The sequence below is a fragment of the Panthera uncia genome (genome assembly GCF_023721935.1).
Source record: "Panthera uncia isolate 11264 chromosome A3 unlocalized genomic scaffold, Puncia_PCG_1.0 HiC_scaffold_11, whole genome shotgun sequence".
In the NCBI taxonomy this organism is placed as follows: Eukaryota; Metazoa; Chordata; class Mammalia; order Carnivora; family Felidae; genus Panthera; species Panthera uncia.
This window is the reverse complement of record NW_026057578.1, coordinates 57,821,522-57,837,273: the sequence shown is the minus strand read 5'-3', so window position 1 is coordinate 57,837,273 and position 15,752 is coordinate 57,821,522. Positions and strand designations below refer to the sequence as shown.

The 15,752-nt window shown below is 44.7% G+C and overlaps 2 protein-coding genes across 2 annotated transcripts in view; both read left to right on the top strand.

Annotated features, from left to right (window-relative positions):
- The window catches only part of NPAS2 (neuronal PAS domain protein 2), a 159,773-nt gene extending 156,333 nt beyond the window's left edge, over positions 1-3,440 (top strand). Inside the window, exon 21 of the mRNA XM_049651359.1 lies at positions 1,017-3,440. Coding sequence (XP_049507316.1) covers positions 1,017-1,187 — 171 coding nt within the window. The 3' untranslated portion in view covers positions 1,188-3,440. The remainder of the gene's footprint in view (positions 1-1,016) is intronic.
- Positions 3,441-6,634: 3,194 nt separating this feature from the next.
- RPL31 (ribosomal protein L31) lies at positions 6,635-15,168 on the top strand. Its single transcript, XM_049651358.1, has 5 exons — positions 6,635-6,738; positions 7,153-7,259; positions 13,199-13,324; positions 14,668-14,780; positions 15,105-15,168. Exons 2-5 carry the CDS (start codon positions 7,153-7,155, stop codon positions 15,134-15,136), a joined length of 378 nt encoding a protein of 125 aa, XP_049507315.1. The 5' UTR covers positions 6,635-6,738; the 3' UTR covers positions 15,137-15,168.
- Positions 15,169-15,752: the final 584 nt, after the last annotated feature.

The window sequence follows — 15,752 nt, the reverse complement described above, 5'->3', positions numbered from 1 at the left end:
AGTGTGGCATGTCTTGTCATTTTGCAGGACACAGAAGCAATTTTTGGATGGGTTCAGGTGAAGTGAGAAGACAGGGATGGTCTGGGCAGAGTTAGAGGCCTCCTGTGTCTTTCTTCAGCCTTGGCAACAAACATGTTCACAGACACCTGTAACTTCAAGATGTGGTGCTAAGAATACACAGAGCACTTGGGCCTGTTTGCTGCCCTCAGGGGCCTCAGGGTGCATTGTGGGGAGAGGGGATGTCACAGAGAGCTGTCAGATTCTGGGTTAGTGCCAGGTAAGAGCACTGTGCCTGGAGGCCTTTGTGGAGGAAGGACTCGAGGCTGGGGGGGAGGGAGGGGCGGGGCGGCACCTGCTGCAGAGCCGAGGTGTGGATGGAGTGAAAAGACAGGAAGGGACAGTGTTCCAACAAGAGAGACAGCCTGAGCAAAAGTGGAGGGGCAGGTGTGCCTGTGGTGTCCTGGGTTGTTTGGATGGGGGAGATTTCATAGACGAGAATAGTGGGAGACGGGGCTGACCGTTCCAAAGTTAGGGTTTGACCAGTTGAAGCTTCTGAGCTTCAAATGAGGATGTTCCCCAGTAGATGCTGGCGAATGGCAGTATTTGGAAGTAGTTACCGAATCAGGGACCATGGTGAAAAGTATGCCGACTGCACGTGTGTTTGGATTCTGCTCTGTCAGTTATCTGCATGTGGTCTCAGGTTCCAACATCCCAAAACATATAGGCCACATGTTCAGGAAACCATTCCCCAAAGCCTAGTCCCTGGCCCACTGGCCCAAAGGAACCCCTAGTGCTCGGCTTCCGAATTCACACCCACCTGGGGGAGCCTCAGGCTCCTTTCTTCCCCACCCACCTACGCCCAAGGTCCTACCACCACAAGATCCCGCCCTCCCCCCTCCCAGCCATGGAGGCGAGGCCTGTAGTCTGACCACACCGGCATTACCACCCCAGCATCTCAGCGGAGGAGTTGCCAAAGCACAGAGGCACCTCTGGAGCCCTTTGTCTCTTCTTTGCAGGTACAGGCACCGACCTCTTTGCACAGTGAGCAGCAGGACTCCCTACTTCTCTCCACCTACTCGCAACCGCCAGGGACCCTGGGCTACCCACCCCCACCCCAGCCCCCACGCCCACCCCGAAGGGTCAGCAGCCTGTCTGAGTCCTCGGGCCTCCAGCAGCCGCCCCGGTAGTGCCCTGGCACCTCAGTCGGGTCACAATCAGCTTTAACCAATGGACGGACAATGGGAGTGGCCACAGGAGTGGGGGAGAGGAGTTTTAAACCCTTGGCTTTTATGCACACTGCATACATTTCAGAACTCCTGGATGGTAACCTTCTCCAGAGCACAGCAGCTGGCATGTGACACATGATCAGAGTACTGGCCGTGTTTCCCTTGCCTGTGTGTTTCTCGGGCACACTCTACAGCCATACTCGGATGGGAACCGAGTGCCCCCGCGTAAGTGTCGTTACTCAGTTGACTTAGCAGGTGGCATGGCTCACTGCGTCCTCCTGAGAGAGCGCACTGGTCCCTCTAGCCGGCTGTGGTCTGTCCACGCTTGCTAGCTGGCCTTCACTGTCTTGACCCTCTTTTCTTTGCATTCGAGAAGCACTGGGTCAGAGATCTGTTGAAGAGAGAGAATAAAGAGATTATTTTTCATTATTTTTAAATGGTTGTTTTTGTTTTAATTTGCACAGCTGCACAGAGGAGATAACTTAGGCACTTTCAGGTTTTAAAAATAATAAGGTCTCCTGACTTCATTTGGAGACCGCAGTAACAAAACCAGCCCACCAATCAGATGGCAGAGCTGGTCATTCTTCACCAGGCTGCAGACCCACACCCTCTGGCCTAAAACCTAATGGAAGGAGGTTCTTCACCCCATGCCCGTTCTGGTGATTATTGTTTCCCCTAAATATAACACTGGACTGTTCCTGTTTACTTGGTTGATTGCAACTACAAAGGCCGACTCAAAGCAAAGCACAATCATGCAGCTGATGTTCCAGAATTCTGTCGGGAACTATGAGACTTTGGAGGAAGAGGTTCCACAAGCCAGACAGGCCTGTGGAGCCCCAGGTCCCCTAGGAGACCCCACCACGCACCGGCCCCTTGAGTCAGAATGCTGCATCTTTCTACAGATCTTTCATGATAAGACCGAGGATTGGATTCTCCTTTTCAAAATGCACTTTGCTTTTTTTGTATGTTTTGTTATGTTGAGATGTTTCTAAAGAAAAAGGTTTTATGTAATTAAAAGACGAAGTGTAGTGAACTGTACAGCTGTTGTAATAATGACCTATTTCTATATAAAATAAAATTGTATGGATTATGTGTAAATTATTTTGTATCTGAGACGCCAGTTCCTTTCCCAAATATAAAAGTATAAAAGTTTTCCTGTGTTTTTCTGTGAGTGGAAATTTTGTAATAAATTAACGAATTTGTACAATTTCCTCTGGAGGCAGTTTCTGTCCCTTGGTATACATGCATGCATACATCTTTTCTTCATTAACTTTTTTTTTTTTAATTTCAAGACATTTCTAAGGATAATCGAAGATATCGAAAAGGTGAAAGCAAGCAATGAATAAATCAGGTTTTTTGAGCTGCAGCATATGCACCAGCCCATCAGGCTCCTGACCTTCATAATTAAAGGTTGCGCCAGAAAAAAAAAACAACAACGGTATAAAGATGACAGCACAACAAACAGAAACAGCAAAAGCCCCTGGAAACATCTCAGCCTTCTAGACATAGGGAATCTGTGGATCTGACGGAGACAATCTGCATCAAAGCAGTCACAACTCATAATTAAACTCACCTGGGCTGGACTTCATGGGCTCCAGCTGCCAACACTTAGATCTATCGGTGATGTGCATGGGGTTTGTGTGTCTGTGTGTGAGAGGTGTGTACACACGTTTTGTTGGTGGGGGGAGATATAACAGCAGCATCTAGGAGACTTCTGCCAACTACAGATATCCCCCCACCTCCCATGAGGCCTCATCACGCTGACATAAGGGTGCCCTGGCACACCATGATTGAGAATCACAGAGATGGCGCTGCTCAGCACAGCCCTTTCCGTAAACATTGGCCCAAGAGAACTAAGTTTCTTTCCTTGTTCCATTGCTATAGTTCTGTGCTTCTACCTGCCTCCCTGTGAAGTAGGGGTAGCTCCTCTGTTCCGTGGCAAGGATCACTTTTGGTTGGCACAAGAGGCTATGCAAATGAAGTCACCAAAAAAGGAGTTTTATTGTTCACACAATTGCTGTATTCCCAAAAAAAAGGTAAGTCTCAATGTTCTGCATGCTTTAGGATCATTTACTACTCTTTAAAGGAATCAGAAGTGAACCCTCTTTCTAAAATGAGAAGTCTAGGGGTTGCCTGGCTGGCTCAGTCAGTGGAGCACGTGACTCTTGATCTCAGGGTCATGAGTTCGAGCTCCATGTTAGGCATGGAGCCTACTTAATAATAAATAAAAGAAAAATGTAGAGGCTGCTTTTAAGGCAAACAGGCTCGAGCAATGGAATATATAGAAAGGGCGGACAGTGGCCCCATGGCTGAATACAGACAAGCCCATCAACTGACCCACCTCAAAATATCCATAGGCCCTAATTAACAAAAGGGCTACATACAACCAGGCTCAGTTACCAAAAAAGGGGTCATTCCATACCTCACCATACCTCCTCACCTTCCCTCTTTAAAAACAGCCCCCACCGTCTTGTTGCAGACAGCCTCTCTTTTGCTGTCCTGCTTGCAGCTCCCTTGTGGTATATTCAATAAACTTCTATCACCTTTCTGCCTTGGGTAAATTCTTTCACCGCCCATACTGCTAGCCCTGCATAATCCAATCAGGAAAGACACCACATTTAGACACCACAAAAAAGTCTGTGTGAAACTAGATGAACTATTTGGCAATTGAACTGTTTTGTAAATTCGAAGGTTTATACATCTGATTTTTCTGTATTTGTATTTTAATTGGCCGTCAGAATCCTAAATAAAGCAAGCTTTTTAATGGAAGCAGCATACTTATTGTACTAGGATTTTCAAGCTGGAAGCCATTGAAAGACGGCAGAGTACAAACCATGTTACTAATTTAATTTAGCATTGCTTAAATTTCATACATGTTGGATAAATCTCTTATTGTGCAACATTTCTTTAAACCCACATAACATCAAAAAAAGCAAAAAAAATAAATAAATAAACGCACATAACATCAGTGGAAGTTCAATCCTTAAGATTTTGATTCATTTAATTCCACTCTTTAAAAGGTGGTTTTGTAACCCTGTCTTGTTTCCAGAAAAAATCATGACCTTTCTCTTCGGAAAACTGTAAAGCCTTGGCTCGTAAGAAGCGGTTGAGATGTGAACTCTGGAAAACGCAAGCTTTGGAATGCTACTACTGGACAGATCTTCCTTTAGTGCCTTCCTTCTGCACCACCACACCCCTTTCATCTTAACAATCTTTCAGTGGCTTTTCTTAGGAAATCCCATTGGACCTTCCTAAGCACAATCTACCCAAAAAGACCCTTCAGCACTTTAGGGTTTGTTGTCCCCTCGAGACTGGGATCTTCTTCCTTGCTGCCCCTACAGGGAAGCATTCAGATCCTGTCTCATTTTAAGGATTCCCTGGTAATCACTAAAAGTCAAAAGACATGGGAGAGAAACCCAGCTAACAAAGTTTATCTTAAAGGTTTTGGTCTCTGGGAGGCCAGCAGTGACTGGCCTGACCCCTGAGGCTTGAGAGAGAAGAAGCTGGAAGAGCCTGCAGGGCTAAACTGAAACAGGAGAGCCCCCCAGCCAGGCTAATGATTATCAGTCCTTCAGACCAAATGGTTTTTATTGTCTGTTCAACCTTGACTTAAAGCAGCACAGTTGACATCTGAGAGGGCCATTTCGTAGATTTCCACTGGTGGGGTCTATTTGCTTGAAATTTCACGACTTTAGAGATAGGAGAAGATCCTACAATGTTTCAGAGAAAATAAAACAGATCACCAAGGAGGCCACATGACTTCTCAACAACCACTCTGAAAGAAGACAATGGAGAATACCTTCAAAACAGTGGGGAGAAGTTATTTTCAACCCGAAATTCCATACAAGTCAAAACATTAATAAATTTGAGGGTTGAATAAAAACCTTCAGGTATGTGAGGGCTCAACAACTTTAGCTCCCATCCTCCCTGTCTTAAGAAGCCATTAAATGGTGTGCTCCTGTGAAGAAAGGGAGTTCATTTAGAATAAGGAAAGCACGGATCCATGGATCAAACTGACTGTCTTAGAATCCCCAGATTGGTGATACCCAGTTCCTAAGCCTCTGGGGAGCTCTAGAATCATCCCTCTGGGCGTCTCCTCAGAGCTCCCTATTGTCTCTCACATCATATCTAATCCACTTGTTCAGCTGGACTGCTTACTGCTTCCCCAGTTCCCCTGCCTTTTGATCCCCTTCCTCAGTATGTCTTCTCTCCTAGTCTTTGTGCCCCAAGGGACAACACAGGTAGAAAGCAACCCAGCCCCATACTCAGTCCTTACTCTGTCCTCATCTGGCTCTTTCCCACTCCCCATTGCTCCAGTAGTGAAACTTGCTAAAATCACTGATACTCTCCTGTTTGGAGAATCTAGTGGGTACATGTTTTTGCCTTCCTTAAACTCTAGCATTTAGAACGTGCTGACCACTTTGGCTTCCTTTTGACTTAGAACATGTTCAACTAAATCTTTTCCTACTGCTCCAATGACTCGTTCCTATTTTCTTCAGCCCCCATCTCTTAAATGTAGTGAGTCTACACCGGTTTTCTCTCTCCAAATCCTCTTGGTTTTACCTACTTGTATCTATAAAATCAGTCTGCTTCTTTCCAATCCCGCTGCAACTGCCTTAGTTCAGAACTCCTTGTCTCTTATGTAAATAACTTCTTCCTACTAGTTTCCTTGCTATGATCTTGCCCACCTGCTCCCAATCTATTCTTCACAACGTAACTGAATTCTAAAACAAATCTGACCATGGCACTGCCCTCCTGATAACTTCAATGATGCATTACTTGTAAAACTCTTGAGTAAGGCCCCACACTACCTCATCTCTCCGCCTAGAGTCTAGGAAGCCCTATTGCTTCAGAAGGTTCACCTGCCACGCTCCACTTCTCTGCCGGTCTACCTCCTGCCCATCCTTTCAGCGCAGCACTAGCCTCCCTGCTTTCTGCACCACCGGCCCACCCATGCATCGGGCCGGACACGACCCTCGGGTGGCTCCACAGTCCAGGACAGTAAGTAAGCACTCCCATTCAGGAGTGTCCTTGCTCGACGAGGGCGCCGCCAGGGCGGCAGCTGTCTCCAATTTCAATGGTACCGCCAGCTAGGTGCGGCGCCACACTCAGGTTCATCAAACGTCGGCCGAATCAACGAGAGAATGGGAAAAACAAATTGGAGTCTTTTTTTCCCGCCCCAGGTCCCATCCAGCTGTGGGCCTGGGCTTTATTTCCTCTGAAGATTTAGAGGCAGAGGCGAGAGACCCTGCCGCACCTCCACAGCGCGGTGGAGGCAACTAGGCTACTAGAAGGCGGACGCCGAGAGCGCGCGGCAGGAACGCGCAGTCTTGGCCCTCCCCGGCTCCGCCCCCAAAGTGTGCTTGCTTTTCCCCGGACGCGCGCCGCTTACGTCGCAGCCTCGCCTCCCTCTTCCACCCACCTCCAGGCGACCCGGAAGTTGTACTTGTGACGCTGCTTTCCCTCTCCCACAATACCTCGCGGTCTTCCTTTCCAACCCGGGCCTGGCAGGGTGAGTGTGGGTGCTGGGTCTCGGCTTCGATAATCTGCTTCCATCCTCGCTGGGGATTGTGCTGACCGGGACCGCGAGATTTTTTCTAAGCCGGTCCAGGACTCCGCTTTTCTCGGGGACGCGAACCCGCGCTGTTTAGTGGGTTTCCGTAGCCTGGGAAGGAGAGTGGCCAGGCTTACGGGAGCCGAGCCTGCAGGGGTTTCTGGGGCTCCGGGAGCATCTGAGGGGCACGGCGCTTTGACCGCGGGGAAGCTGACTTGGCTTTGCCAATACCTGGGGTTTCGGGCTTGCCACGACCTTTTGCACCGGCAGCGCCCTGAGGGTGGCAGCGTGAGGCCGGGCTTGGGAGGGAGGGAGGACTTGGGTTTGTGCTGGTCCCATTCTGGTCTGAACTTCCTTGTCGCCTGGGTTTAGATGGCTCCCGCAAAGAAGGGTGGCGAGAAGAAGAAGGGCCGTTCTGCCATCAACGAGGTAGTGACCAGAGAATACACCATCAACATTCACAAGCGCATCCATGGAGTGTGAGTATGTCTGCAGTCGGCCCGATGCCTTGCTGGTTGGGGGCTTCTGAACTCACGCGTCTGGCTGTCACTCTGAGGTCTGTCTAGTTAAAAGCTAAAAATTCGGATCTCTGTTCCATGTCCCCTGTTTAAGGTTTATAGGGTTTAAAGCGTAATCCTGGGAGGTTCGTGATTGGAAACACAAGATTGAATTGTAGTTTCTGGGAGAACCAGTTGGGGGAACTTGGTGATGATAAAATGATTTCACTGGGAGCTTTGTAACTGAATAAACCTGGGCAGGCTAAAGGGTAAAAGATGCATATAGGAAGACAAACTTTTAAATGTCTCTAGACCCCCGTAAAGCTAAGCAATTAACTGGAAAAGGAGTATTCAATCCAGGATGTGGACATTTAGAGGGGATTCTTTTAGTTCCTGACACAAATATGTATTAACTAATCCTGGTTGAGTTGTAATACCAGAAATGAGACTGTTAGACAAGAAAAGAATGTGTCAATAGAGTATTAGGGCAATATGTGTGCAAAGGACACATGGCTGTTGTGGATTTGTGATGTACAAGAATATTGAGAATGATTTTGAATGTTGTAGTTCTTGGGACTTTTTGTCTGTATGGTTTTAAGTTCTTAAGTTTACTGCTAAGAATGGAGACCCAATCCCTTATTGAATACTGTTATTTGGAGTATTTTTTGAAGATACGATATTTGTTAATTTTAAAACATCCACAAACAAGCGCATTCCGCCCCCCCCCCCCCACTAGTATGTATGCATATTTTCTATTTGGCTTAATCATATCCTTGTAAGGAGAGACAAAGTAACCTTAAATTGGAAAAAAAAAAAAAAAAAAAAGGATTATTTTGGTTCAGTATCCATAGCCCCAGTTTGCAAAAACTTTTCAAGTAGTTCTGCCAAGGTTTAACCAGATATGATCCTTAAGGCTCAACTTGGACTTACAGTAAATAATTTTTCCTGTATTCTAAAGTTCACAAAATGTTTCTACAGGCAAAAGACACCAAAAGCAAATACAGAAATGAGAAGGTGATTGATCCTAGGTTCAGGCATTGAAGTGATTTTCACACTGATCTTTAAATATAGATAACACTGGGGCGTGCCTGGGTGGCTTGGTCGGTCAAGCATCTGACTTCAGCTCTGGTCATGATCTTGCGGTTCATGAGCTTTCAGGGAGCTTGAGCCCTGCATCAGGCTCCTTGGTGACAGCTCAGAGCCTGTAGCCTGCTTCGGATTCTGTCTCCCTCTCTCTTTGCCCCTCCTTTGCTTATGCTCTGTCTCTCAAAAACACACACACACACACACACACACACACAAATTAGAAATAACGTTGATATGGGACACCTGGGTGGCTCAATCTCATGGTTTGAGTTCGAGCCCCAGATGGGACTCTGCTGACAGCTCAGAGCCTGGAGCCTGCTTCCGAGTCTCTCTCTCTGTCTGTGTGCTTCTCTCTCGCTCTCTCCCTCCCTCCCCCCCTTCCCCGCTCACACTTTCTCAAAAACAAATGAACATTTAAAAAAAAAGTATTTTAGAAATAACGTTGATACAAGCTGTAAAGTTTCTTGGCTTTTAAGTATTATCTGCTTTCCATTCTGTAGAGTCTGTTGGCAGTATTTCTCAGTAAAAATAAAACAACATTCTAATGTGTGTGGAGCCTGTTAATGCCTAAACACTAATTTTGATTGGCATGTTAGCTATAGCAATCTAGCTAAACACCTGGTCAGATTAAAAGAGTTCCAAAATCAAGACCAAATTTTAATTGGACCGCCTATAAACTTCTACATTGGAGTCCGTTACTTTGCCTCCTGAATGTCTTGCTCTTTTGAGGTCATTCTAAAGTTTCAGTATTAAGCTCCTCAGAGCAATAGAGCAAAGTGGTAGCTAAATTCTTGGGGCAAAGGACACATGGCTGTTGTGGATTTGTGATGTACAAGAATATTGAGAATGATTTTGAATGATCTAGTTCTTGGGATTTTTTTGTCTGTATGGTTTTTACAGTCTGTGCCTTTTGGAATAACCAACACCTTGTTAACTGGTTTAAGGCAAAGACCTGTACAAATTCTGGTCCCCTTAACCATTCTCTAAAATGGTGGAGTATGACTGACAACCTAGAAACCAGAAACCTGGAGCCATTTTGGCTGAAAGTTGTGGACCAGGGCATGAGAAAAGGTGGCTGTAAGGAGATTTGCATTGTTGGTGAAGAGCTTTTGGGAAGGCCTAAGTGTGTGCAGAAACAAGACCGGAACGTGTGTGTTGTAATATTGACCTCAAAGTATCCGTAAATAGAAGTGAGGTCCCAAACAGACATTCTGTCCCCAAAGCCTCTTTGGCTAGAGAATTCAATAGTAATTGGTCCAGAGAAAAGTAGTGAGTCCTTGTCAAATTGATAGCCCTGCTTCCCATGTCCTAATTTTGTAGGTATGTATATACGTCTTTATTCAGTGAGAAGCACAGTACTCTGGGGTATACCTACAAAATTCTCCTTGACCATTCTTCCAGTCCTCCTCTGCCTGCACACAGGAACATCAGCACCAGAATCTTAATTCAGAGGACTACCTAATGCCAGAGTCATACTAAGTCATTTTAACAGGTTTCTTTGAGAAATTGACTTAGTGTGGTTCTTAGAAGATCAGCACAGAGGCCAGATTCCCCTAATACAGTGATCAGACATCAAAGTTCATGTTTCTCTCTCCCTTTTTAAAGTCACCTTTAATCTTAGATACTTTAAACGCACAAACTAATAGTAAACACATTCATGTAAGGAATACCATATCACTATTCTTTGGATAGATCTTGAAATAGCAGTGGACTTGCAAGGTGATGAGATAATAGTTGGGGTGGGGTACTTGTTCAGTCTTCCTTTTGAAACGTTTAGAAATCTTTTTTTTTCTCCTGCAAGGTCTTTCTCAGAAAATGCAGGCAGTGCAGAAGTAAATGACCAAAACTACAAATCTGTCCTTGTAGGATACCAGCACTTTTGTTGCAGGAAGATGTCCTCTCAGTTCATGAGGAGCATCCATATCAGAACCAAAGTGACTCTCAGTGCTGGTGTTCCATTCAAAGCAGATCAGCCTCCGAATCGTCTGATGGTGGAGATCCTGATACCGGCTGTAATGCTATACTGGGGGCACACAAGTCAGTAGAGGCCAGAGAAGGAATTTGAAGAGTCTGAGAGATTTTTGTTCTTTTTCCTTATTAGGCTGGAATTCTGAACCACACCTTCCAAGGCTCTTAATTGAGGGAGATGATTATACTTTAGTTGCGGCCAACAGACCTGTCTTGGAGTATTCCTTTATTGTTTGCCTGAAGTAGGCTCTTTCACTGTAATGTGATGTGGTCACATTAATATTAAAAATGCCTGATGGAGAAGTATGTTTGGTTTAACAAGTGGAATATAGTATTACTTGGTTTTTTCATCTACTGTAACTCTGGATGCCTGGGATAGTCCCCATTCCATAATTAATAACAGGAGCCATCACAGAAAGATTGTGCATAAGTGGGATTATTGCCACACCTACATTTCTCCTGTATTCCACAGTGCCATTGGGGCAATCTCTGAGATTTGTTGAAGGCACTGGGGTTTTTTGTTGCTTTTTAATTTTTTTTTTTTCCAACATTCATTTTTGAGAAAGCAGAGTGTGAGTGGGGGAGGGGCAGAGAGGGAGACACAGAATCTGAAGCAGGCTCCAGGCTCTTGAGCTGTCAGCACAGAGCCTGACCTGGGGCTCAAACTCAAACCTTGAGATGACCTGAGCCAGTCAGACACTTAACCAACTGAGCCACCCAAGTGCCCTGAAATCCAGTGCCTTTTTGTATTGATGCTTCTTGGGAATAACCACATTTCCTTTTCCTCACCCCTTTATTTGGGACATTCATACATTTGTTTGGGAGAATATCAAGCACTTGACTATATTAGGCACAGTCCTGGGCTCTGCAGATTCATTGGGAAAGCAAAGACCCTGTCCTTCTAGTTTACTTTAGTAAGAGATTAAGATTCAAAATGGTAAAAAGCGCCCGGTGAAAAGTCAGTCATCTGTGAAAGTGCGTGCTGTTTTAAAGGCCACACAGATGATGGAACATTTGAAAAGTGTAGGTGTGAAACAAGTTCTTCAGGCAATTTATGCTTTGTTCTAAAGTGAAGACCTGAATCCTTATTCATTTCTCAGTGCCTGCTTGATAAGTAACAATTGACAGTTCATTGTTCATTCTTCTGTGGGAGTGCTTTATTATTTTTTTACATCCAAAGATTCCACAGTCTTGTTCTTTTTTCTCCTCTAGCTGCTAACCTTGTGGTACCTCCTCACATCCTCTTAATCCTCCTTTCATCATCCTCTTAATGTTGAAGAGCCCCAGGACTCTGTCTGTCTGCTATCTATGCTGGGTAATAGTAACTGGTCTCAGGGCCACATATATCCAATTACTATTGGCTTGGGTATTTATTCACATGTCCCAAACCAAGCTCCTAATCGTCGTCATGCCTAACTTTCCCATTCCTCTCGAGGCTTTTCCCCCTTTCAGTCATTGTCAGGTGAGCATGTCCTATTGGTCCTGCCTGCCACATTTGGACCAGTTGCCCTGGTCCCACCACCATTTCTCTCACTTAAATGGTTACAGTTAGCCTTGCTCAGATTCCACATGAGCTGGCCACTTACTTTCTTAATCATACCAGTAGCTGGGGTGTGTGTGTGTGTGTGTGTGTGTGTGTGTTTTGCTTTTTTTTTCCTTCTGCCTGAATGCTTTTCTCACAGATATCTAAATTGCTGTTCTCATGATCTGCAGATCTAGACTCTAGTATCTTCTTGGCCATCTTATTTAAACCTGCATTCCCTTTCCCTAATGTTCCCTCTTTTTTCCCTGGTTTATTTTTTCTCTGTGGTACTTGATACCATCTCTTTTACTCCATATTTCACCTACATATAGCAGTTGTACCTACTGCTGTTATTTCAGGCACCTTTTATTTCTAGATGGTCAGGTGTTTACATAAATGAACTGAACTTGCTTGATGGGTTCTAGAAATAGCAAGGAAGCTAAGTGAGGGTGGAGCAAAGGGAGCAGGGGAGATGGTACTTATGGAAAATCACTGAAGGTTTTAGCAGAATTAAGTCAATCTACCATGCTCTGTATGTTATATTGGATTGCATAAAATTCAATTCCATCTAACAAGTGAAGCACCTATTAATGCGCCAGGGCCTGCATTGGGTTATAGAGGTGAATGGTTGACATGGCCCCTTCTCTGAGCTTCAGTCGTAGGTGGTGGGGCACCTTTTTAGACTTGGGTCTCTGCTCCCGTTTGAAATGGCCTTCACTTCCAAATGCTTGGCCATTTCAGTGTGTAGTAAAGTTTTGCTTTTTCAACACTTTTTTATTTAAAAGCATGAAATTTAGATGAATTTGTGTGTCCTCATATGAACAACAGGTTAATAATATCTAACTCCGTTGAAACAGACATGAGTTAATGACCATGCCTGACACATGCTAAGAGCTCCAAGAATTGACTGTGGTTTTCATATCTCTCAAGAGGAAATGTTTAGTTTCCAAAAACATGCCATGTCTTAAGATATGACAAATAATGTATACTTTGATCTGAGAACACTTTTAGTTTTATAATCCATGTATTTTATGTTCCAAGTATATCCTGTTCTTTGATTTTGCTGGGCAGATGGTATTAGAGCATAGGGTGTTTTATCAGGAAAGAATTGTGTGTGTTAGCATTTCTTAGGATCATATGCAGAGCTCTTATCCCACATCATTGAAAGTAGATTGTGCATTTTCTGTTTCCCATGTATAACACTAGTTTTTGGGCATTGCACACTGCGGGGAAAGAGGATTATTATTGCCTTAAGGCTTTGGTTTAGATTTGTTTCGTGAAAACGGGACATCATATGTTACATATTTCATTTATTTTCTACTTATTTATTTTCTTTGAATCTCAGGGGTTTCAAGAAGCGTGCCCCTCGGGCACTCAAAGAGATCCGGAAATTTGCTATGAAGGAGATGGGAACCCCAGATGTGCGCATCGACACCAGGCTCAACAAAGCTGTCTGGGCCAAAGGAATAAGGTGCTACAGTTATCTATGTTATAAGATGAACTTTTACAATTACACTAGCTTAACCAACTCTGCACAGTCTATGTAGGTTCAGTGGAAGTATTTCCTTAAAATGTGATGATGACTCAAAGGGTGGGGTGGCATCTGCAAGGAAGTCCTTTGATGTGGTATTTGAACTGAGACCTAGATGATGAAAGAGCCAGCAGTGTTGGGGTCAGGTAAGAGCATTGCACAAAGAGCACACTTGGTGTGAGCTGGAACAGGTTGGTGAAGATGGGAGTACAGATGGTAAAGTGACTTGAACAGTAAGTGAAGATGGAGAGTTAGGAAGGGAACAGACTATGTGGCATTTTGTTGTTTATGGCAAAGAGTTTGGTTCTATCTTCTAGACATAATGGGAAACCTATGGCACAGTGGTTTTCAGCAGTAGGCAGTTCTGGTGTCACTACTACAGGTTGCCACAGGTCAAGGGCTCTGCTAAATATCCCACAGTGCACAAGGCAGCACCCCTACAATTATCCAGCCCAATTGTCAATAGTGCCAAGCCCTCCTTATAAGCAGGACAGTGGTTTTTGCTGTGGAGGATGATATAAGGTGCTGGATATAAGGTGCTGGAGTAGACCAGCTAAAGGGAATGGTGCTGGTGTGGATCTAGGTGATTATTAAGGCTAGAGCAGGGTGAGGGAGCGGTCTGCATCTGGTGTTAGGGGAATGACAGAGGGACCTGAGATTCAGCCCTGCAGTTGCTGTCATTGAGCATTCTGGTAGAGAAGATATGTCTAATAAAGGAGTGTCCAAAGAGGTTCATTGAGATGATGGGGGGAGGGGAGCACAAAAGCCAAGAAGAGTCCTGAGGTTTGGATTGCTTCAGAATGCTTCATGTCCTCAGACCAGTAAAAGGAGATAGTCTGCTGTAATGCTGCTAAGGTTGGGTGAGAGGAGAGGGTTGTGTGCATAAGGTAGGGAAACTGAACAGTTACTAGTCTTCTGTGTTGAATGTGTCCATCAGTGTTTGGTGTTTCTCCAAATTTACATTGAACATAGACAAATCCTATAATTAAGATTTGGGTGTTGGTAAGAGGGAAAAGACCTAGCATGTTTGGATCCATGTTTCAGCGTAGGTTGAGTGTCAGTGGTTGCTGCCTGCTGAGACAGATGTACATCCTGAGACCATAGCATTTAATGTCCACCTTGTGGGTATTTCTTTTCCAGGGAACTGCTGTCTACTTGTAGTGCCTGATCAGATTGAGATAAAGGATAGAACACAGATGAGGGGATAGGAGGTGTTAGTACCAGTGGCAGTTATTTTCTTGATAGGAGGCATTGACTTAGCAGCATGTTTATATCTTTATTAGGAATGTTCCATACCGTATCCGTGTGCGGCTGTCCAGAAAACGTAACGAGGATGAGGATTCACCAAACAAGCTCTATACGTTGGTTACCTATGTACCTGTCACCACTTTTAAAAGTAAGTTGAAATCCCATAAAGCTGCTGGAATTAGAAAGGCAGCCTTAGCCCTTTTAGAACCTGAATTCATCTGTCCCAACAGATACTTAATTATGCACCTATGTGCCCTGCATCCTTCTTATAGGGAAATGGGTAACAGGCATAATAGTCACTGTAAACCTTTGTGTCATGGTGTGGGAAATTGCAGGAAGATACAAAACAGGTCCATAGCTGGGTTGTAAAAAGGTCATGTAATACTGGCCTCCACCCTTCAAGAGAAGGTTTTGGAATGTTAAAGTGTGAGGTGTGAGGATGGAAATTGACTGACTCTCCCTCCTTTTGCAGATCTACAGACTGTTAATGTGGATGAGAACTAATTGCTGATTGTCAAATAAAGGTATAAAACTGCCTTTCTGTTTGGTTTTCCCTTTCTAGTTGCCATGTACAGTTGACTCTTGAACAGTGTAGAGTTAGGGGTACCAGTTCCCACAAAGTCAAGTACCCAAAACTTAATAGACTTACCAATGAAGTAAGCTAGAAGGAAAAATGTCAAACTAAATCAAGAGAAAATAAATTTACAGTGCTCTGTCAAAAAAAAAAAAAAGTCCACATGTAGGGGTGCTGGGTGGCTTAGTAGGTTAAGTGTCTGACTTCAGCTCAGGTCATTATCTTGCGGTTTGGTGGGTTCAAGTCTTGCGTCGGGCTCTGTGCTGTGTTTCCCTCTCTCTCTGCCCCTCCCCCCTCACACTCTCAAAAACAAACATTAAAAGAAGAAATCCACATATAAACGGACCTATGCTGTTCAAGAGTTAACTGAAATATCTTTATGCAGTTGCCAGTTACATAGGATTGCTTGGAGAGCTTTTCCTATAGGGTATGCCTGTGCCCCTTCTCCCCAACACCTGGGGTCTGAGTATCTGGGTAGAGTAGAGCCTAAGCAGGTTTTAAAAGTGATTCTGAAGTGCATCGTGGCCTAGGAAAACCTTTTTAGGT